This window comes from Sebastes fasciatus, chromosome 12 (assembly GCF_043250625.1).
Source record: "Sebastes fasciatus isolate fSebFas1 chromosome 12, fSebFas1.pri, whole genome shotgun sequence".
NCBI classification, from domain to species: domain Eukaryota; kingdom Metazoa; phylum Chordata; class Actinopteri; order Perciformes; family Sebastidae; genus Sebastes; species Sebastes fasciatus.
The window spans coordinates 869,109-894,330 of NC_133806.1; the positions used below are offsets into that span (position 1 = coordinate 869,109).

Here is a 25,222-nt window from a genome sequence, read left to right on the forward strand (position 1 = left end):
AAGGAGAGAGAGAGAGACAGAGAGAGAGAGACAGACAGAGAGAGAGAGAGAGGAGAGACAGACAGAGAGAGAGAGAGAGAGAGACAGACAGACAGAGAGAGAGAGAGAGAGAGACAGACAGAGAGAGACAGAGAGAGAGAGAGAAGGAGAGAGAGAGAGAGACAGAGAGAGACAGAGAGAGAGACAGAGAGAGAGAGAGAAGGAGACAAGAGAGGGAGAGAAATAGAGCTGGAGACGGAGAGCACAAACGGGCAGATGGAGAGGGGAGAGGTCCTGGACCGGCCAGGTCTGGGGCAGGTGGGGAGATGAGGAGGGGGTAAAGAGGGATGGAAAAAGGGCATCATGGAAGGGAGGGGGAGTAAGCCTGGAGGACGGGGTCAGCCGGTTTGTGCAGGAGAAGCTAAGGGAAGAAGACACAGCTGAAGGATATTGGGAGTAGAAGGGAGGGAGGGACAGACAAGCTAAAGAAGCACACGGACAGGAGGAGGAAGGAAAGGTAGGGAAGAAAAGACATCAAATATCATAACGAAGGAACAGAGAGAGAAAGGACCAGAGATGGATGAGCGATGAGCGTTCACATGAAGGAGCAGAGGGGGGGGGGGGGAACGTCAGGGTGAGCGAGATGGTCACAGAAGGATAGTTCATATTTAGACAGCTCCCTGCAGCACTCAGCTCTGCTTCGCCACAGATAACTCGCTACATCCATTAGTTCAACTAATTCCCATCGCCATCTGCCATGCAATTTCAGACGCACCTCTGGAATTGCAGAAAAGGTTCAGGACTTTGGGGGTAGGGATGTTGATTTGGAAAATATGAGATTAATTTGCTTAATTGAGGTACCTAATGCTTCCATAACTCAACAGTGGAAGTCCTCCAGGAGATCAGGTGAGGTAGGTGTGATCACACGTCGCTCTCTTAAGAGTAAATAGTGTTTACGACTCCCGTCTGATGGATTTGTCTCTAAATGAAGAGCCGGTTTATGAAGAGCTGTCCCGATTGTTGTCTCTGACTTCAACTCCACATTTTTCATTTTCCATTCAAATGGCCATTTCTAACGTCAATACAAGTCAAAGAGCAGAAAACGATGCTTTTCTTACCTTCATAAACGACCTTAAATCCATGGGCGCTTACTGCAAAGTCACTGGTAAGCCTCAGTGAAAAAATGGAGCCAGAACTGGTAACAGGCGCAGGGATGGTAAATCCTGTTAACCTGCAGATAAGAGAAAGACACCTCAGTACTGAATGGATGACTTCATTTATATGAATCACATTTATATGCTAATAAAAAAAGAATTACATTATGCAGTAGTTTAATTAAATGCAAGACAAATGTGTTAATTAAATCTATATGATGACAGTCCAACAAAACCTGCACACATTAAAATAAATATTACTGTGTAACATTCTTCACATGGTGAAACCACACGAGTTCAAGAGCAATCAACCTCCAGCGATGGATGCTGAGTGACATCTATTAACATTTAGGCTTTCTCCCAACACTGCTGAAATGTTGTGAGGCAGAAACTCCAACACCGTCTGGGTTTGTTAAACATCTGTCATGTTGGTATTTAAATCCGATCGGCCACCAGGGGAAGAGGCTGACCGTAAATGTATAAATTCCTGTCCAGAGATGTGTGCACTAAAATGCAATGATGCAGAAAGAAACTGCACACCAAAGTTACTATCACTAAAAGTAATGAGTGTTCAAAGACCTCAGACCTCACACTGCTGGTGAGTTCGGCGCTGCAGCATTTTGTGTCTAATAAAACAGAACAGCTCTGAGAATTGTGATGCAATTTGTCCACCAATAATATACGGGGTACTATACAATCAAAACCCAAGTGAGAAGCTTCCCTATTGTTCGATGGTGTTTGAGAGCTGGCAGATGCATTGTAACAGACTGCTTCATTACTGCATTTCAAATTAGGTGCAGATCCAAACAAATCCATTTACTTTCACGACGTCGTAAACAAGATGTGTTGCTGACCATTCCTCAGCAGCAGTAGCTGATGTTCTATCGACCTCCCACTGCTGTAAGCCAGGCTGTGCAGCACGGACATAACTTGTGCATGAAACAAAACCTTCTCTATAGTTTCCTCTTCTTATTCTCCATTGCTAGTGTTGAGGCTGTTTGTGTGACTGAACCTCTACTTGACAGTAAGCCAGGTGAAAAATGTCTGTAATGGGCCAAGTGTGGAAAAACAGAAGTTCCTCCAGTGACAGCGAAGAAGAGGGTGCTGTATTTACAGCTCCAATAGAGTTTCCAATTACAGCAGTGTGAACTGTGCTGGGCCTTGCACTAAATAATTACCCTTTGTCGCAGGTACTGCACAGCATGCCAACATACTGCTAGAAGTCAATTGCCACATGATGCAATTCTGAATACATTTATGAAGGAAACAGAAGTGTAAATGTGACCTTGTTAGAAGCTTAATCACTCGCAGGAGAAGTGTACTGAATCTGAATGCTATCATGGTGAAATTAAAAGTCTTGCATCACAAGAAAAGTCTTTGCTGGGGTGCTTAAACGAGCACACGAGAGAGCGGGAGCACATTAAAACAATTTGTCACTTTTTATGGTTCTACTTATTAATGTTTCAATGACGTTTGGTTAGGCAATATTCAAGCTGGCCACAATCTAAATATCAAAAGGCAATGTCATTCATCTTGCAGGCCACAAACTCTGTTAAAGGTCCCATATTGAAAAAAGTGTGATTTCCAGGTCTTTTATATGATAAAGCAGCTTTAAGTGATATATAAATACTGTTAAACTATCAAAACGCTCAATATACGGAGTGTATGTGAATGACATCAGCTGACAGGAAGTAAACATGGACCCAAGCTGTTGCCTAGCAACACAATTCCATTGCAATTCCGTTGAAATGCGCTAAAACGGAGCGTTTCAGACAGACAGGTGAATACAGGTATATTCAGACAGAGGGTGAATACAGGTATATTCAGACAGAGGGTGAATACAGGTATATTCAGACAGACAGACAGACAGACAGACAGGTGAATACAGGTATATTCAGACAGACAGGTGAATACAGGTATATTAAGACAGACAGGTGAATACAGGTATATTAAGACAGAGGGTGAATACAGGTATATTCAGACAGACAGGTGAATACAGGTATATTCAGACAGACAGGTGAATACAGGTATATTAAGACAGAGGGTGAATACAGGTATATTCAGACAGAGGGTGAATACAGGTATATTCAGACAGACAGGTGAATACAGGTATATTCAGACAGAGGGTGAATACAGGTATATTCAGACGGAGGGTGAATACAGGTATATTCAGACAGACAGGATGAGGAAAATAGTTTTTTTTAACATTACAGCATGTAAACATGTTCTAGTAGAAACACAAGCATGAACCTGACGGGACCTTTAAGTGTAGACGTAGTGCAGAGCTATGGGATAGGTAGGGCTGCACCGTTATGGCCAAAATGATAATCACCATTAATTTGATCAATATTGATTTCACGATTATTCTTTGATTTTAGCGTCAAAATATTCTTATTGCACTTTCACATTAAAATAAACTGCTACATCCCTGTTAATGTACAAATGAGTACATTATATAGTACAGTTATAGTAATTATAACTACACATTGCAATATTCTTGCTGTATAAATTGCAGTATGAAGAAATACAGGACTACTCACCCTACCTCTTTGTTAGCTACACTTTAAAGTGAAATGCTTCAATCTGGTGCACTTTGAGAGCAAAATAACAACATTAAGAGCTAAATAATCAGTTGTATCTCGATCTCCGGCTGGTGGCTGGCTGTTAGTTTAGGAAGTGCTTGATTTGATATGCTGCAGCGTTTTCTATGAGCAGAACGCACATCTTTAACGTCAATATCACAGGAAATCATGTTCATTTAATTGTGGGAAGCCAGAAATTGTGATGGTGATTAATATTGAATTAATTGTGCAGCCCTAGCTGAAGGAAACACATACCTACAGATGTAAAGTAAATATCTCACAGAATTCTCAGTGCCTCTTATATCTCTGGATTATTAGAACCTTGTTCTGGAAACATAGCTGCAGTCACATAAAGATGTCACGTGTGGACACACGAGGTTGATTTGACTTCAGGTCTGTGCTTCTGTTCACTAAAGTCTCATGGAGGAGACGAGTGTGTAACCCCGGCCTTTCTCTCTAGTCCCAATGTTAGCTGCTGTGGTCTGCAATTAACAAGCCCTCAGTCTCTCTCTTTCAATACAACTCTTTCCAATGAAACACAGTTTGATGTCAAGCTGGGTAGTCCTTAAAATTAGCCCTCCTTACCCCAGGTCTGGGGCGGGGGGGATTCATGGGGGAGCTAATTATTGGCTGAGCAGAACAGAACACCACAGAATAATCAGCGGCTGCAGAGTACATGCTTGCACAAAAGGTCGATGCCACCCATCAAGACGAATGCAATGCAGTTACACAATGACACTGAAAAGCCTTGACCTGCAACGGTTACTGAACAAGTGGGACAAATGAAAACTGATGTTTGTCCATTCATCAACAAGTTGAGCAAACTCTTTACTTTGTGTTGCAGCGTTGCCTGTGTAGACAGAGTGTACGGAGGATAAGAGAAAGATGTGCTGCTATGGCAACATGGGATACAGAGGGACACAAAGAGGAGAGAAACAGATGCAGTGATATAGCAGCATACAGTATGTATACTGTATACTGTACAGGGTCATGTGAAGAATTAGTTCTGATGAGCTGAAGCCTATAGGTATTTTCTTTAGTCTCCCACAACCACCAAGATATCTGAAATAAAGAAAAGATGTTTTCTCATCACCACAAGCAAGGTGGATGAAATGACGTAGAAAAAGCTTAGCTTTGCCAAACTGAACCTCCGACCCACGTTCCAAGTCTCAACAGGCTAAATCCTTTCTTAGATTGCACTGTTGTCATCATGGCACGCAATAGCAAGGGAATGAGGATGTCATGGCGTTACATGAAGGGAAGACATCTTTTCTAAGGCTGTCAGTGAGAAGGATTAGGAGGTGACAGTCTCGGCACAGTTGGTGAAAGACTTATTTCGGATTCAGACAGGTCGCGTCTCAGTTTGGGTCACGGGAATGTGGGAATAATTTAAAACCTGAAAACAAAACCTGAACAAGTAACAACTTAAACCACGGGCAGGAAAACGTGCAAAAGAAACACTCATTCTGAAATGAATCTAAAAACAAAAAGAACAGCCGACATATAGACGGCATTTTCTCAAGAAGTCCTCAGAATGTGTTTTGGTTTGTTAGACCCAAAGAAGCACTTTGTGACCTACGTAGGTCTTTAACAAAACAGCAGACAAAGAGATCTCCATCATCTGGCATTCACTGCCACTTGTTGCTTTGGCAACGGGAGCATCGGGTGAACGGGTGGAAAATGTCATTAACAAATAAACACTATGGGGCTTTGCTGTCTCCTCAGACACAAGGAGCTGTTGAGTGAGATATCAGACACAAGTCTGCAACTAAATCACACTCCCATTTGAAAGTCTACAAAGAAGACATCCTAAATACCAGATTATGCTCTAATCTCACTTCGGGAGGTCGGCCAGACTCACTAGGGAACTTTCATTTTCATTTGAGACGGTAAAAGTACGACAGTTTAAGGCATCAAAGTCAAGATGAACATTCACCAATAAGAGGTCAAAGTTGAATAAAAGGACAGACTTTTTTAACTTTGTCGTGGCAACTATAACCTCTCCAGGACACTTTGCTATTAAAACATATTAAAGCAATCTGACAAGCACTTAATCTATAGTTTATTCCAGCTCACTGCAGAAGCCCTTGCTGGTTTACTGGAATATGGTGTGAATTGACAAGAAATACATTTTGTATCCACGCCATTCATGGACCTGTTATATTCAACTTTCTTTTTTAAAAAGGTGGGAGAGAACTTGCACACAAGAAAAAGATAGTTTAAAGAACTTCTATTTTATATCCAATGAATACGGTTAAATGCAAATAAAATAGGAACTGCATATCTTACATCTACTGTATGATGAGGTGAAAAGCTAAGTAGTGTAATGGAAAATTACATTGTATGTAATGATGTCTCTTTATGCAACAGTGGAAAGTTACTGTGTGCTCTTCGTCTCATGTAGTGGGAAAGTACTGAGTGTTAATTTTTACTGGGACACTGTTTGAGTTAAACAACTCCTTTTCTCACAGTCCCTGTTGTAGATTTCTATATAGTCACATTGTAATAATCTCCTGCAGTGCACTCTTCTGCAGACTTTGTGTGACTCTGTATAACCAGTGCCTCTTCTTGCAAGAATAAAATACAACAAAGACATTTCATCTCTTCGAGATCCTTATTTCAACGTTCATTAGGACTCATCTCGGAATATTAATTGAATTTCCGTTACAGTACAGAGGAGTGTTCTTCACAGTACACTTTAAAGTACTACATTTTGTGACGAAGAAATTCAAAACACAAGGTCATCCACAGCAGAGATAATATAGTGCAGTTCCCTTCACAGCCAGCAGGGTCTGATGTTAGCATCACTTCCTGTCACTGTGGCAGCTACAGGATGGATTGTTTTATCTGCCACTTCTGAAATCTCTGCTCTAAATGAAGGAAAAACATTTTAGATCTGATGTCATTCACTGTTCCATATACTGTACATAAAGTACATTATATTCATGTTAAATTACAGTGTTTGAATTACAGCGTGGCTTCTGGGGAGCCCTATTTTTTGGGTGTGGGAGGGTACTGTATACGGTTCTGGACTTCCTTATTGTTATCTATAGTGGTTATGTGTGTTAAAACACAATTCAAGTGATTAGGAAATAAATTATTGTATTTTTATTTAAATATGTCCTTTGATTAAAAAACTCTTGTCATCAGTAATTGTTATGATGTATTATGAGCTGTTTAGAGCTGTTGTTAGGAAAGTTAAAGTTAAAGTTAAGTCATAATTCACTCTATTATCTATTTAATATTAACCTACAAACAACTGGATTTAATCAAGATTCTCACCAAAAACTACATTTTACAAGATTACATTTGAACACATCATGATAAAGTTAGAATTTACCTTCAACCAGTACTCATCTTTAGTGAACAGCACTTGAATGCACCATAATATAACTCAATGGAACCTCCGTTAACGTTAGCTGTTAGCTGTAACGTTTCTAACAACAGGTAACGTTTCTAACAACAGGTAACGTTTCTAACAACAGGTAACGTTTCTAACAACAGGTAACGTTACTAACAACAGGTAACGTTACTAACAACAGGTAACGTTTCTAACAACAGGTAACGTTACTAACAACAGGTAACGTTACTAACAACAGGTAACGTTTCTAACAACGGGTAACGTTACTAACAACAGGTAACGTTACTAACAACAGGTAACGTTTCTAACAACAGGTAACGTTACTAACAACGGGTAACGTTACTAACAACGGGTAACGTTACTAACAACGGGTAACGTTACTAACAACGGGTAACGTTACTAACAACGGGTAACGTTACTAACAACGGGTAACGTTACTAACAACGGGTAACGTTACTAACAACGGGTAACGTTACTAATAACGGGTAACGTTACTAACAACAGGTAACGTTTCTAACAACAGGTAACGTTACTAATAACGGGTAACGTTACTAACAACGGGTAACGTTACTAACAACAGGTAACGTTTCTAACAACAGGTAACGTTACCAACAACAGGTAACGTTACTAACAACAGGTAACGTTACTAACAACAGGTAACGTTACTAACAACAGGTAACGTTACTAACAACAGGTAACGTTACTAACAGGTAACGTTACTAACAGGTAACGTTACTAACAACAGGTAACGTTACTAACAACAGGTAACGTTTCTAACAACAGGTAACGTTACTAACAGGTAACGTTACTAATAACAGGTAACGTTTCTAACAACAGGTAACGTTTCTAACAACAGGTAACGTTACTAACTCTCCTCCTGTTGAGTTCAACACAGATGTGTTGTTCACAGTGAAGCATGATCAGGTATAAATCGGGTGCGTCCCCTCAGGTTTAGTAGCACCATGCTTGTGAGGGCTTTTTTTCCTCTCCGCCACGGCTCCAGTCCCAAACAAACTGAAACACAATACAGTGTGCTTATGCATCACTGTGTATGCGTAACTACCGGAAAGCATCAATACAAAAGAGTCGATAGTCACAGAGGCATGAGATGCCGAGGAATGGGATAACTAGGAAACGGGTTTCAACGACAACCGATCCTCTGTTCCCGTCCGTAGCGTTTTCCCTGCCTGCCCCACTGCCAACCATTTACCTGGATTTGGCGGGTGGCACCAGGTGATTTTACAGACCCTGGTAGCCAGTCAACAACCTTGTTGGTTTTGACCTGTGATGGTGATGGAGGCTGGTGCGTTAGCGGTCATACAGAGTTGGGACCAAATTATTTGCATGAAAATGATGAAAGCCTGTTCAAAAACAAAAACAAGTGCTACGAGTGTGAGTCGAATAGAAGTGTGCGTCTGTATTGGACTCCTCCAGGTCAACCAGAAATGCCAGTAGACGCCAGGTGTCTGACAGATATGGCGCCCCCCCACCTCCCGTTTATGGATCAAAGCAACACCGGTGGCCGTAGAATGACCGCGTATGCCTGGGAACGGTGTGCCAATGATTGTCTGGACAGATGCAGCCTTTCCTTCCACCTGAACACACTACATCAGCCCTGAAGGTAGCTGTCAGACATTCCCACCATCTGATTAGTGTGTCACAGTAGTGGCGTGCCGTAGAGAGAGAGCGGAGAGAGAGACGGGAATGATGTACCTCTATTTGTCTGACTCACTGTCTCTCCACCTCCATCTGTCTTTCCCTCTGTGTCGCACTCTCTCTTTCTGTCAAACCAGCTCCCTCTCTCACTTTCTCTCTTTCTCGTTGCATGAGGTTGCTCATATTCACGGTGACTTTTCCTTTTCCCGTCCTGCTGGTTCACCGTTTGTTTGCCTCGGCCCACCTTCTTCTCCTCGTTGCTACACTGCTCTTAACCTCTTTGTGTCTCCTGGGATAGAAGAATGAAGAACAAAGAACAAAAACAGACGCCCTCCAGTGTTCTGACTGATCTTACCTAGTAAGCAACAATTAAAGTGAACCACTTCCTTTAGTTGAATGGAAGGAACAGAGTCAAATAAGGCCTGTTACTTACTGAGGTGAATAATGGCCTTCCTGCTAGCCGCCTACTCAAAACAACGGAAAAACCATCAGGGGATGATTAATAGACTTATTTTGCACTGACATGTCCTAACTCATTACAGCAGCCCCAGACACTGACATTTCGTTTTAATAACTGCGGTAACAAAGGTCAAATCATCCTATCAATTAATTCATCCTTGGCTCTTCTCTGTCTAATAAGAGGGTAGAATGAAAATCTTGAATTGCAACGGTAAATGTAAGATGAAGAGCGCCCGGTGTGTGGTCAGAAAGTGAATATCTTTCTCTCCGTGCATACTGTGCCACTCCACTTGTTTTGCACAGAATCACATTGTCATTGTCTACAGTATTCTGCATCTTTAAGTAATTACCCTGACGTGAATAGGCAGCGTGTCAAATGCAAAAAACGAGCTCATTTCAACTCAAATTGCAATTAGTTCACAGGTGTGCAGACAAAAGGGTAATTAATCCTCTTCTCCGTGCACGTGCACGCCATGTGCATTGTGGTTCTGGTATATTTGTGTGAAGAGAAGAAGACAGACTAAAGATTGGATTCAGGTTATCCAGGTTGGAGGTGACAAAGTAGGAGCGGATAAATAACGAAGCGCTGCTCAGCCATTAATCTGCTTTTATGTCACGAGAACCTCAAGCTACTCTCAGTGATTTTTATCAAGTCATAATGAGTCACGGAGTTACCTCACCCATCATGACTAATGATTTGCTTGTGACTGAAGATAGATATGATGTCAAAATGCCTTACAAGTCACATTATTCTTTTCCATGCATGCAATATTCATTTATATTCTTCATCCTCTCACCGTAATAAACCACTCTGCATGGATTGGTTGTCCCCGATTCTGTTCTCTACATGGCGACAAACTTCTTCCTTTAGTATCTGATTTGACACGAGCCAGCTGCACGTTTTCTGCACTGCACATTTCTACACTGTTCTCTATGTTAAAATCAACATTATAAAACTGATAGCACTACAATAGTGTCCAGTGCCACACATATGTCAGATTTTGTTGTGAATTTGTATTTATTGGGTGTGCTTATAGGTGGATGGACAGAAGAGGAGGAGGAAGATAAAAAAAGAAAGGGGACATAAACCAGTGCTATGATTCATGCATGTAATGATGCCTATGCTGGCCACTCCACCGTGAAGTACAACGGAGGGTTGTAGACTGAGTGCAAAAATCACATGAAGAAAACTTTTTTGCGCAATTAATGAAGTTTTATCAAATATTGCCGTTTTCATACAGCTTTTCTAAAAGATACTTCAAAATGCATATAAAAATATCTGAATGGAAACACGGCTAATGATTCTGTAGATGCTTTTACAATTTTAGCAGCACACTTAATAGCTTTAAAATTATTAACTTAAAAGAAAACCTTAGGCAAATCTGGTTTGTTTTGGATGACGAGTTTTCACTTGTTAAAAACACAAGTTCAAAATTCACTTATCCAAACTAAATGTGCAAAGTACTCTATAATTGACTTGAATTCTGTGGACTTGATTGCTTCAGTGGGATTTGGTAACTTGCTGATGGCAAAGGAGATTTTGTCCCATATTATGGCTCTAAATATATGACATGTACGAGAGCCTTCAGTGGTTTACATTTCAATTGATCAAGAATTAGGCTGCGGTTACACTCATCTTTAATAATAAGTTAATTGAAAGCTCCAGTTGGAAACTAAGCTGTGTACGTTTCTACATTTGACATTTGTGTTCAGATCTGAGAGCAGACCTCCACACAGTGTGAGTGGCATACTTTGAAAGCAAAGCTGAAAGAGAAGGATAATTACTAGTCCTACCTAGTTAATGACCTTTCTGCTCAACATGTGGCTGCTTAAAACAACAATACAAATAGAGTACTCTGACTAGAAGAACTGCTTAAGGAGGACGATCAGAAAAAAGATGTTGATGCTTTTGACATTCAAGAGGACAAAAACTACAAATCCTCAGAATTGACCCTTCGCTAAGCCCCGCCCCAAACCAGCCTGAAAACAAAGGAAACGATTGGATGAGAGTCGATGGAGCACAGCCGGATAGTTGTCAGACCCTGGTCGAAGCTGGCCGATGCTACAATATGATTGGCCAGTCTGCGTTCGAGAGGCGGGACTTAGTAAAGGGTCAATATGTGAACTACTGCAGACACCAAATACAATAACTCACGCAGAATATTTAAGATTGAAGGCAAGTAAGAATCTGCACATTTCCACCAATGTTGACAAAAAGAGCTATAGAACTCAATAGGATAAGATTACATCATAATGTAAAACAATATTAGAATATTAAAATATACTAGCAGGTCCACAATTCACCAGTCAAGTTTCAAATTCACTTCAAATACCCAGAAAGACCCCATTTGACCAGTTTGTTTTCGATGCATGGTTACAGTGTTTAGTTCAGGGTTTAGTTCAGGGCCTTGATGTTGGGATCGCTTCTTTACAAGCTGCAGCAAGTAGACACTGCTCTGTAGCCAAATAACAAATCGAACAAATCAAAAACTTAGCCTTTATCAACATAGCATTCAATATGCACTTGTCATAGTAATTGTATAACGCCAGCAGCAAAGAGATCACCTTAATGAGGTCATTCTTTGTGCAGGGCAACACTGGAATAAAAGGCTGTAATACACTAACCCACCTCCTTTCCTCTACCACCCTCAGCACAATAATGAGTGCTTCAACCAGCCATTCTCAGGCACGAGGGATGATCCGTAATGTAAGAGCAGCACCGAGTGAGAGGGAATGAGAACAAACTTCACAGAGCAAAGAGAATACATAGATCAATGGGGAGACGCACTAATCAGGTCCATCACGGGGATGTCGATTCTTTTTCATGTTAAAAATTCATTGTCGCTTTTGTCGTGTTCCCTTCTGAATGTCTGCCTTAATTAATTAAAAGCATTAATAAATTAAAGGTCTCTTTAATCTCTATCAAGGTTTCTATTTATAATTACCCTGGAAGGGGAAAAGAAAAGGGTCGCCCGTCATTGTGTTCACCTTCTTATTTATTCCAGCTGACGATCCACCCGAGCGAACAACACATCAACGTACATCCAGAGACGGGAAGGAGAAACGGGAAGATAAACTTCAGGTGTTGCCGTATGGAAATCAGCATCTTTCAGAACAAGTTGCAGAGAGAGAGGGTGGGAAAGTTTGTGCTGCATCTTTCTTGACAAAGTTAAACAGAAGGTATGAAGACGGAAGGTAAGGAAGCTGGGTTTTTGAGTGAGTTTTGTTTTGGAGAGGATTAATTGTGTAAGAGCAGCGTTCCTCTAGCGTACATTCAGGGCCCCAGAGGCACAGCAAACACTGCGTCATGGAATTATCATTTTCTGGAGCAACACAACATAGTGCACATTGTGAGGAAATCCACCACTTGGAGAAAAACTAAAGTGTGACTACAACACAAAGAAGGACGTTGCTATTTAGAGGTTCGGGTCGGATCAGCAGAAAACCCATCAGAATTTCAGCCATGCTTTTGTCTTGTCTCCTAGCAAGAATTAGTTGTGCTGTTCCTCCTCCTCTCTGAATGGCAGGATTAGTTCCATGTACATTTCAAAAGTCGCAGCAAAATATTATCTCTGGTTTCTTATTTTGCAAACCATTAACCCTTTATTTGACACAGCTAATCAGCAACGGCTCTTACAAGCTAGTTGACAAGACACCAAGTGTCCACTTTAGTAGGTACACCTGTGCAATCTGAAGCAATCCAATACGACTGTCCTCCCATAAAGTCTACTTTAACGATGCTGTAATGACTCTGTCAGAGGTATTAATTGAAATACAAGTTTGAGCATTTAACTCAAAGTTAAGAGCAATATATGGAGAGGTATTTCTAATATTCTGGCCTCCTCATGTCTGCAGATGGAAAGGACTAAAAATAGAAACGCCGATCAAAACACAGTCAAATACACCACCACCTTTAACTATGACCTCAATAATGAACATATCATTTAATTACAGTTCCGACAATGTCACCAAGAACTGAACATTATGAGCTTCGTAAAGTTTAGGGATGCACCGACTGCTAAACTCTGGTCCGATACCGGTTTAAATAATTATTTGGCCGATGCCAATATCTTTGTTTATTTTGTTTTTGCTGTTATTTATTCCCCTTCTGTGACAGGAAACATGAAGAGACATCTTCATTATGCAAAAATAACATCAGCATTTCATTACACGGCACAAATTCTATCAGACAACTATATGAAACAACTTTAAATAAAACCTTCTTTCACATTAAATCACTGCTTCAAAAGCCTGTTCAGCTGCTACAGCCTACAATTACCTCCTCAATAAAAAAACAATGTTTCAGTGCTAATGTTTGTTTTATTAAACACATTAAATGTATATGTAAAAGCGATTATAAACATAAGCAGTGTTTCTCACACAGACTTTAGTTGGGCGGGCCGCCCATATATCATCAGCAGCTGAAGAATATTTGGCGACCCATTTTAGGATTTTTAATTTAATTTTTGTATCCGTCCGAGAGAACGAGGACTTCCGTGATCAATTATCTAGTGAGCTAGTAGTGGCAGGGGAGCGGATGGAGACGGAGAGCTCGGTTCTGCTGCTGCAGCCGGCTGTCTGAGCTGGACGGACCGACGGCGGAGCCACGACGTGCTGCTGTGACCTGCTCACCTGGGACTGGATCTGTAACGTACTGGGTGCTGTGTTATCCCTCAATGGACTGACAGGCTTCCAGTGAAACATTACACACACACACGACGTGCGTCCCCATGCAGACCGCAGAGATTGCTTTACTGCTTAATTTGTCTTTGAACATAACGTTTCATGTTTTCTTTTAAAACAGTAAATTGACTCAAATTCCATGATAATGATTTATTTCCATGGTCTAACACGGTCACACACAATAACAGTGAAAACTAGAGACCATCCCGTGATATGATCAAACCAGCCGCGACGCCAAACCAGGCCGGGGGTGTAAAGCTACACTAAAATATACTTCTGAGAACATCTGAGGAGAGAGATAGGAGTTACCGTTACAGAATCTTGATTCATATTTGATCAGTGCTGCCTAGTTTGACAGTTTAATCAGAATTCACTGATTTCTTCACAGATTATCTCTCATACATACTGTCAGGACGATATATATATACCGTCAGGACGATATCGGGACAGTTTGAGCAAATAGGACTCAAAGTTATTTTCATTACAGTTACCAACTGTAGCTCTGAGCTGGGACTTTAACATTTGCATATTTATTTTTCTAGTCTGATTATAAATCATTAGTAGATCCTGCACATGACAATCATACATTCTCCTCAACACGCTGACTGTGCACCGCCACCTCCCTGACAACAGCTCTGTTGAGTTCTCTCTGACTGCATATCGCAGCCTCTATCTACCGCAGACGAACCGACATCTCAGTAAACAAACAGCTCAGTGCTCCGGGGGGGATAAATAGCCATGAATTGCATATCTAATGTCTTTACAATTACATTTTAGCCAAAATCTTTATAATACTGTTTACTAACTAAAGTATATCCAGCTCACACAGCATTGCACACTTCACTAGCGCATGTTTTGTTCCGCCTTTAGCCATCATCACTGACCACCGGCATTACGGGGACAAACAAGTGAAACAGGAGATAATGAGCAGAACACGATTACAGTTATCACCTTCTATATATGGCTTTTCACTGAAGTAAGGATGTTAATAATTAACCATTAACACGCAATAAGAATTCCAATTAACGCTATCAGTTAAAAGAAATATTTAAAAGAAAAATGAAAAGCTGAAAAGAACAGCTGATCCACCTGGAAGGTCAGCCCACCTTCAGTGAGCCTGGGTTGTTGCTAACGCCGCGGCTAACCCCCTTCACCTTAATCAGCAGGTGGCTGGCGGACACGACACGTGAACTGGTCTTATGAGTTGAAGCATTTATTCACTGACAAACTGTCCACACACTGCACTGCTACGTTCACAAGTCTAACGTTACTGCTGACTTCATATTCATCATCACACGCTCTCTCTCTCAACAGGCTTATTGAGGATGTGGCAGTATGTGACCACGACGATGCACGCATCATCACGTCACGGCTGCTTCGGTATCTCTCCCCGACGGGTGAACTGGGAACTCAGTCGCCTGTTTTGTGCTCATCCACTGCAGCTGGCGGTAACTGATGTATGTAACCTGTTTGTGCATCGGTTATTGTTGCAGCTGGGCGGTTTGTTAAGGACTACAACCAACATGCTGTGCCTGTCTCTAGCTAGACGCGGGATGACTGAGACAACATGCGCTGAAATCCTGTCCTAGGTCTTTCTGTTCCAGGGGACAGCATCTGCAGAAAATAGCCTATAATTACTGGAAAATGAAAGAAGTCAGAAAGTTATGACTCAGTCTTATAAGTGTCTATTGTTAACGTAAAAGAGATTCAGAAAGTGACAGCAGGTTTATTTATATTGCAAATGTTGAAATTCTATACTTGATTTATATTATCAGTTACTGTTTACCGTGATGACGCAGCAACCTTGTGGTTTCCCGACGCGCCATCGCGATCGATCTGCGCATTACTGAGCAAGTTGCAGTATTTTTTCCATCACGTTACATAGCCTCCACAATAATATCATTTCTTTTGTTTAGATGGCCGTTGTTCCCCTTTAACCCGGTTAGTCTCACGTGGCCAGCCTTCGGTTCTTCATGCAATGAGATCTGGCCACGTGAGAGACTAGCGCACCTGAGTTGAGTGAAAAGACGCCGGGAGCTGCTCCACTGAAGGCACCGCCAGGCCTGAAGGCAGACGCCTGGTTGCATCTCAGATTTAAAACAACTATGAAGACAGAAGAGCTGAACAGAAGCAGAGCCATATGCAAGATGTGCAAAACTGAGGTGAAACATTGTGGAAATACCAGAAATCTCCAAACATTAACAATAACATTAAGTTAACATTCATATTTTTAATAATGCACAGCAGCATTAGTTCCGAGATCCCTTTCATATTCAAGCAAAACTAGTTTTGTAACTGAAATATCTCTAATCGAATCAAATATCAATCAAACTGGGACCTTGTGAATCAGAATCAAATCGATTTGATAAACCAGCCCTGATCATATTCTCCCATCTATGGAAAATGTCTTAATTCTAGATTCTATAAGGTCATTTGGGGTGAAGTCATTTAATAAAGATATGAAGAGAGTTTTGGTGTGCAGACTTCACCTCAGCCTTCAGCTGCTTTGACAGTGGGTCCGTTCTGCATCGTGAACTTTGGTGAATAACTGCAGTTTGGGCCAACATCATATCCCAACACACCAAATCAAGGTAAGCAATGCTCTTCTCTCCTGTCAGATTAGGGATAATACCAAAGTTTAACACTGACCCTACACTACGAGACAACCGCTGGAAGCTAACAGACAGACACTCGTATTTTCAAACATGTCTCGAACAATAATAATAATAATAATAATAATAAACTGGCCCCACATCTGAAAACTTGTTGTGGTGGTATGTGAATGGAAGGAGTAGCCGTGGATTTCAAACTGGATTCAAACAACAACTAAATTAAAGTCATTAACTTTAGTCATATCTCAAGACATGGTTCAAAACTTTAAAACAAGACTTACTTTAGGATACCTTCCAAATCATAATCAGGCTGCCATTGTCAACATCTAACGTGGATATGAGGATAAGCCAATAACGTTTTTTTTACCACAACAGAGTCAATTGTTTTTTATAGTGTATGTGCATCTAACAGTTCTTTGACATGAAGAATTACACCTTCTCTAGTTTTAGGATAAATGTAGAGTTGGTGAGAAAAGGAACAAGACAAGAATAACGTCACCTGAAAGATGACATCTGATGAGGAAGCATGTCAGCAGTCTGGCTTCTGCTTACCGTCACTAATCTAAACCAAAGCAGACAATCGCACAAACTGATGCTACAACTCTTCTGATAGACCCGCCAGTCTAACGCTCACACATCAGCACAGGTACTTTTATCTGCAGTATTTACACCTTTGCACTTAATACGTTTATTTCTTCTCAAGCACAGCTGTCTAAAACGGACCTGCAACTTCAACTGAGCATCAAAATGTTGAGTTCATCCACAGTAAGTGAACCGAGGCAGCTCAGCAGAGATAAATACTGACAGTTTGACCAGCCTGCTGTAGAAAGGGCAGCACATACAGACGTACACACAATGTCCTTAATGCAGCCTCATGAAACCCAAATACCTGAATTACACTATACTGTAAAGTGTTTGTGTCATTTACTGACATAAAGCCTCTACAGATGGCTCCATAGACATCTATACGTCTGCAGGTGACTCCATAGACATCTATACGTCTGCAGGTGACTCCATAGACATCTATACGTCTGCAGGTGACTCCATAGACATCTATACCTCTACAGGTGACTCCATAGACATCTATAGGTCTACAGGTGACTCCATAGACATCTGTAGGTCTACAGGTGACTCCATAGACATCTATACGTCTGCAGGTGACTCCATAGACATCTATAGGTCTACAGGTGACTCCATAGACATCTATAGGTCTACAGGTGACTCCATAGACATCTATAGGTCTACAGATGGCTCCATAGACATCTATACGTCTACAGGTGACTCCATAGACATCTATACGTCTGCAGGTGACTCCATAGACATCTATACGTCTGCAGGTGACTCCATAGACATCTATACCTCTACAGGTGACTCCATAGACATCTATAGGTCTACAGGTGACTCCATAGACATCTATAGGTCTACAGATGGCTCCATAGACATCTATACGTCTACAGATGGCTCCATAGACATCTATACCTCTACAGGTGACTCCATAGACATCTATACGTCTACAGGTGACTCCATAGACATCTATACGTCTGCAGGTGACTCCATAGACATCTATACGTCTGCAGGTGACTCCATAGACATCTATAGGTCTACAGGTGACTCCATAGACATCTATAGGTCTACAGGTGACTCCATAGACATCTATAGGTCTACAGGTGACTCCATAGACATCTATAGGTCTACAGGTGACTCCATAGACATCTATAGGTCTACAGGTGACTCCATAGACATCTATAGGTCTACAGGTGACTCCATAGACATATATAGGTCTACAGGTGACTCCATAGACATCTATAGGTCTACAGGTGACTCCATAGACATCTATAGGTCTACAGGTGACTCCATAGACATCTATACCTCTACAGGTGACTCCATAGACATCTATACGTCTACAGGTGACTCCATAGACATCTATACGTCTACAGGTGACTCCATAGACATCTATACCTCTACAGGTGACTCCATAGACATCTATACGTCTACAGGTGACTCCATAGACATCTATACCTCTACAGGTGACTCCATAGACATCTATACGTCTACAGGTGACTCCATAGACATCTATACGTCTACAGGTGACTCCATAGACATGCCAGTTTATTGCACAGCTGAATTATTGTACTGTTAAGTCAGTATTGAAGATATAATAAATGATGGGGTTACAGCTGCTGATAAAATAAATATATGCTGTATATATGTATAAATATAACCACTTGTCTACCGTTTTTTTAGACTAGACACAAGTATAATCGATCCTAAATACAATCTATTTACTTTAAGTTGATAATGTCTGTATGACAGTAAAGTAGAATAAATTAAATGTCTCTTGGTTTGAGCGGTTTACAGTAAATGTTTGTACCGGTAGTCGTGAGGAGCTGACATCGGAGTGTGTTCCTTGAGGAACACTAAACGGCGTTGTAGTCGTCAGTAAGGGCGGCTGGTTGAGTCGGCATCGATGTAGACTCGCTGTTGGTGGGTTTTATAACCCACTTACACTCCCTGCTGATTGGTTTGGGACGGCTCTTAATACGGCGGACCCTCCACGTGAACGGAGTGGAAGTGTGTAGGGAGAGGGTGTGATGGTGGGGGGGTTTGGAACTGGGCCTATGAGTACTACGGGGACATTAACACCGTGAAGTACTACGGGGACTTCACGGTGTTAATGTCTTCTTAATGGAGGGGCAGTGGTGGAAGAGGTACTGACATCTTTTACTTAAGTAAAAGCAGCACTACAACAACGTAAAGATACTCCTCCATTACAAGTTACATTCCTGCATTCAAATCTTACTTAAACAGCCTAAAAGTACAGAAGTATTGGCAGCAAAAATGTACTTAAGAGTTTTAAAGTAAATGTTTTCATCATGCAAACTGACTCCATTTAGAGAGTTCTATTCTCCAGACATTACTGTAATATTAATACTGACTGTTAATACTGTAAGCAGCATTTTAAAGTTGTCAACGTGAAGCTTATCTTAACAATTTAGCAATCTCTATAACAATGCTATTTTATAGTTAATCAAATGTTTTGAATATAGCACACTGATCTGAAGAGTAACTAAAGCTGTGAAATAAATGTAGTGGAGTAGAAGTACAAAGTAGCATCAAATGGAAATACTCAAGTACAAGTACCTCTTGAGTAAAGTTACTTTCCACCACTGTGGAGGAGTTATTTCTCCTTTGCTCACTCTTATCTACTTTAAAACTCTAACTATCGATGCCTTTGGAGGCTGATACTAATAAATAGATAGACAGCTTTGAAACACATACTGTATAAACACTGACTGCATAAATACTGTTCCACGGATTAATGATGATTTATCAAAACTGCACTACGGTTTGACAGTGTCACTGAATTTTAGAGTTATTATTGGCACTGAAGTAAAAACTCTGGCACGGTGACAACACTAGTTATGGGGCTACTTAACAGCCAATAAATGCAGGCCTATCAGCATGTGAAGCAACGTCAACAGCATGTGTGATCACTGAACATATAACTTGTTGATGTTGTGCCATTTTACTGCCATTAAACTCAAATTACTGGCATTAAAATGCCCTCTGTTTATAACACACACATTTGAGCCAATGTGTTAACGTGGTAATAATGAATATTTTGGTTTGGCTCAGTTTAAGGTAACGTCCAGAGGTCAGCAACCTGCGTCTCTTCAGCTCCTCTCCAGTGGATCCCTGTGGAGTTATAAACATGGAAATGAATAACTGTTTTTTTGTTTACGTTTTCATTTTTATTGATCATTGTTGTAGGTCTATGGTACGACGGAGTTTTAGGGCCACATTGAGGAAAAAAGGATATCTGAGATTTAGAGAATAAAGTCATAATATTACGAGAATAAAGTTGTTAGAGTTGTGAATTTACAGGGTGGACCCAAACGCAGAGTCGCCAGGCAGAAAAGTAGATTTAAATAAAAGCGAGCTTTAATAAATGCAGCTGAAGAGTACAAACAACAAAAACCAACAAGCATCAAAAAACAAAAATGCAGGGAGAGGAACAAAGTACAAAAGAACAAATCCAACAAACAACAAAAACCAAACTGAGAACAAAACCAAAAATTACCAACCAGGGGACACAAGGACCAGGGCAGGAGTGACGAGCAAAACGGGGGACAAGGTAGACAGGGTTTGAGCGACAAACGAACCGACAAAGACAGAGGGGAATACACCGGCTTAAATACAAGAGGGTGATTAGACACAGGTGGAACAAATCAGGGCGGGGCAGACAATCAACAAAGGCGGGAAAACAAACAAAGGTAGGAAGTAAAACCTGACAAGACACAGGAGGAGTGAATTACAAAATAAAACAGGAAACACCGGAATGAAAGAATATAAGAGAAACCAAAATCACATCAACACAACCAACAAACCTAACGGAGGAACACAAGACAATCCTAACCTACAATAAACAGAAAAAAGTTCAATGCTCTGGCACAGCCAGACCATGACAAAAGTCATAATATTACAAGAATAAAGTCATAGGTTTACGAGAAAAGGTCGTTATATTATAAAGTAGTAACTTTACGTGTTATTTTCTTTTTTTCTCGTAAAGTTACGACTTTATTTTCATAATATTACGACTTTTTTTTCTCGTAATATTCTGACTTTATTGTGTAAATCTCAGATGTTGTTTCCCTCAATGTGGTCCTAATACTCCGTAGTACATTGTCTCTTTGGCCCTCACTGCATTAGACTGATATACTATATACTTAGACCATAAACTGTGTTACCTTCATCACAATGATCACATGATTTGCAGCTCCAGACAGATTCTTTTTTTTGTTCCCTAAAATGTCTCTTTTGATAGTAAGGGTTGCTGAGTCCTGGTATCGGGTTAGGCTACTTGTGCAAGAATGATTTCACTATAGAGAGAAAAAGACTTTACCTTTACGTTACCGTAGACATTCTTCTGCAGAAAACAATATGGATGCAAAGTCATAGCAATGTCAGGAATTGCTCTATAATTGCTCACAGGCTTGAGTTATTATATTGAAAGGCTTTTTAAACCATATTTGCGGCAAGTGTAATATATGTGAGATCATTAATTGATGTGGAGTCAACCAGCATGGTGACAAACCTTTCATAAGCCTGACCTTGAAAACAGCATTATGCAACATAATCTTTTAAGTATCTAAAGTGATTCAGCTGCTAAAGTATCCACAATGATTCAGCTCCTGAATTATTCCCCTTCATTGCCACTCTTTGCTATACATCCTCCGTCGTATTAGCATGTGACCCGGGTCTGCTTCCACAGAAGTTGAGCCACACAAATGAGCCAGGAGAACTCATTTTGGGGACTGTCTTTTTGAGTGTTTCACAGAGAAACGCAGGACCTCACACTCACCTCTGATGGAGCATGCTTGTGAATACAAGTGGATAATCAGACACTGAGATGTCCTTTTTTAAAAAGAAGAAGAAGAAGGAGCTTTCGACAGGTTTAAAAGCTGATGTGCGTATCAGCTCAGAGGAGAGATAATCTTCTAATAGTACACAGCACACTTATCTATAACGAGTGGGCTTATTTTCAGCAATTTGGTTTGACAAGGAGAATGTGAAACCTTTGTGGTGGTTTCCTTTGAAATCAAAGCACAAAATGATTATTTAAAGCGGGTTTCATTTTTTTGGAAAGTAGGAAATAGAACATCCCAGGAATGCTGCGGTTCACATTCTTTCTGAATCAGACATAGAATATGTCCTTTTTTTTTTTTTTTACGGCCGAACAACAAAATATTTCTATATAAAGGATTTTTTTTCTCACAAGGATTGGCTCACCGCCTGCCGGTTAAACCAATTCTGCAAGGTTTGATTGAGCTCATGCTGGTGATTTAAGTGTGTTTAATAAAAAGCATCAGAATTATTTATGAATCAAAAACCTTCAAGAACCTTCAAGAATGGTATCCTCTGAATCTGCATCTTATGTCCATCCCTAATGATATCTTACATATCACCCTGGATATCCATTTGTCTTTATTGAATTCAATTATCCAAGAGTACGCAGCTGCATGGTGTGAATTTACCATCCCGTAAAATCAAACACAGTGAGAGACAAATAATAGTGTTAGAGCCAGATACTGAGGAGGCGGGGGGGGATTTAAAAAGAAACATAGAAGAACCTTCCCACACAACATGGATGTGAGGCTTCTGTGAGAATGCAGAAAGTAAAGCAAGTAAACACTAGTTTGTCTGTTCAGGGACTGAAGTAAACAAGAGGAAATGTTTGTGTTTGATTCTCCTGTTTTTCTCTCCACCTCCGTCTCCTCCAGTGAAGCATCTGAATAAAGGACGGTGGCCACTGAGCTGACCCACGCATCACTGGAGCTAACACAGCTCCAGCTCATTCAGGAAGAAAAGCAGGCATTCTTCTTACAGCTTTCAGGTTGATGGGTGTCTTTGCTATGGAACCCAAACACAAGACTACTTAAAGCGTGTTACATATAAGATTCTGTACTTTGTGTTTGAACAGAATCATGAATATAAACTAGGAAATTAGTGTTTGGTGGATTATTTCTCTGTTGTTCCAATGCTAATGGTCATTGTATTTTACATGGTTGGAAAGCCTGTTTATTTACCTTCACAATGATGTCACACTTGTAAGGATCATGCATTAGTGGGATGAGCAGCACAGCTGATGATGTGGGGAGCGCCCAAGTGAAATTAGCCAAAATTCTCTGCTGATGCTAAACAGTGTATTCTCCTGCTATGCTGGTTGTTGAACCGATGGAGTAACAGCTTTTGGTGGGGGCAGTGTCATGGTGTGGGCGGGGGCATCTCCCTCACTGGCAAAACAAGGCTTGTCATCATTGAAGGCCATCTCAATGCAGGGAGATATCGGGATGAGATTCTGCAGCCAGTGGTGATCCCATATCTCCACAATCTGGGACCTAACTTCATCCTCCAAGAAACAACGCCCCCCCCTCCCCCACAGAGCCAGGGTTATCACAGACTACCTCCACAATGTGGGAGTAGAGAGAATGGAACGGCCTGCCAAGAGTCCACACCTCAACCCAATTCAACACTTGTAGGATCAGCTTGGGCGTGCTGTACGTGTTAGAGTGACCAACACAACCACGCTGGCTGACCTGCAACCAATCCTGGTTGAGGAATGGAACGCCATCCCACAGCAACGTGTGACCAGGTTGGTGACCAGCATGAGGAGGAGGTGCCAGGCTGTTGTGGCTGCGTATGGATCTTCCACCTCTACTGAGGCTCCTGACGGTGGATTAAATTAATCAATATGTTCCTTGTTACTGATAGAGAGTTCAATCATCCACCAAACAACTCAAAACAAGAGTCAGCATCAGCAGGAGAATACACTGTTTACCATCGGCACTGGGCGCTACCCACATCATCAGCTGTGTTGCTCATCCCACAAATGCATGATCCTTACAAGTTGGACATCATTGTGAAGGTAAATAAACAGGCTTTCCAACCATGTGAAATACAATGACCATTAGCATTGATACAACAGAGAAATAATCCACCAACACTAATTTCCAAACTTTTTTTTCCGAGTTTCTATGACTGTCCAGAGTTTCAAACATTCTACACGCATTTACAAATAAATATCGTTATGTTTAAAGTCTGTTTTGGTTTAATGTAATAGAAATATATTTTCAAGTTGGTTGAAATGAGCTTTTCACATGTAAAATCCAAATCAGAACCGTCTACAGTTTTGTGAGTGCATTTCAATTCTGCACGTCAGAAAATAGTGGAACAGTCCAATCCCCACTGCTGCCTGACTCGCCTGACAAGAGTCTTTGTCATGTGTACATTAAAGATGAACCTTCCATTGAAGGCTTCCCTCCCTCCTACTCCCCGTCCCCCGCCTGCCAGCCTTTAAACACTTCAAGGTGCACGGCTCCAGGGCCGCTTCCTTACCTCGTCCTGAAGTTAGCCGGGTGCGGATGCCCGTCATACAAAGATAAAAAGTCATATTCCTCCTCCACAGCGAAAGATTGAAAAACTATATGAATCCTGCTGCCCTCCTCGGCAACAATCACCCAGGTACAGTTCGCTCCGTTTGGATATCCGTACGGAAAGCCGGGGCTTTCTATCGTCCCGTTCCTCCCTTTTAAAGTGCCTCCGCAGGTATGGATAAAACCTGGAAGAGAGAGGAGAACACAGTCATTATCAAACTCACAGTGAGTGTGTGTGACTCAGTTGAAGAGATAACTAAATAAAATGCTCTTCAACACATGGAACAAAGGGAGGAAATTGTACAGAAAGAGTACTTAATTTTTCCTGGCGCTCACGCATCCAAGCAGCAATAAACAAACAGACTGGCTTTAAAACTTTTAGGCCCGTACAGATGCTATTCCAAGTATCATTTTTATTGTAACAACTGTGTTCATGCTGTAAAGTCCAGGTGCAATATTTCTTCAACTGAGAACAAACTGTTGGTAAAATCCACATTGTACTCAGCTGGCAGAAGCTGTGAGGAAAAACCTGGCAAGCGTCTGAATAAGAGCCACGTTTTACGCTTCCATTTATGTTTTCAGGTCCTCTTCAAATTACAGACAGAATAGGCTGTAACAAATACCGCTGTCATTATGGAAGAGGAATGCATAATTGAGGGCTGTTTTTCGATGTTGTATCGAACAAAAAGCCAGTGATGTATCATTACTGCCCACTTCTTCTCTCCAGTGGGTCAGAGAGCCTCAGAGACAAGCAGCAAGCAAGGTCTTCCAATTTGGTGCCACAAGCCCTTAACACTGTGTT

At 41.1% G+C, this 25,222-nt stretch overlaps 1 protein-coding gene across 1 annotated transcript in view; it reads right to left on the reverse strand.

Annotated features, from left to right (window-relative positions):
* Positions 1-25,222, reverse strand: part of LOC141779829 (CUB and sushi domain-containing protein 3-like) — a 269,514-nt gene that overhangs the window by 226,006 nt on the left and 18,286 nt on the right. Inside the window, exons 2-3 of the mRNA XM_074654862.1 lie at positions 24,383-24,605; positions 1,038-1,210 (exon numbers count right to left, since the gene is read on the reverse strand). Coding sequence (XP_074510963.1) covers positions 1,038-1,210; positions 24,383-24,605 — 396 coding nt within the window. The remainder of the gene's footprint in view (positions 1-1,037; positions 1,211-24,382; positions 24,606-25,222) is intronic.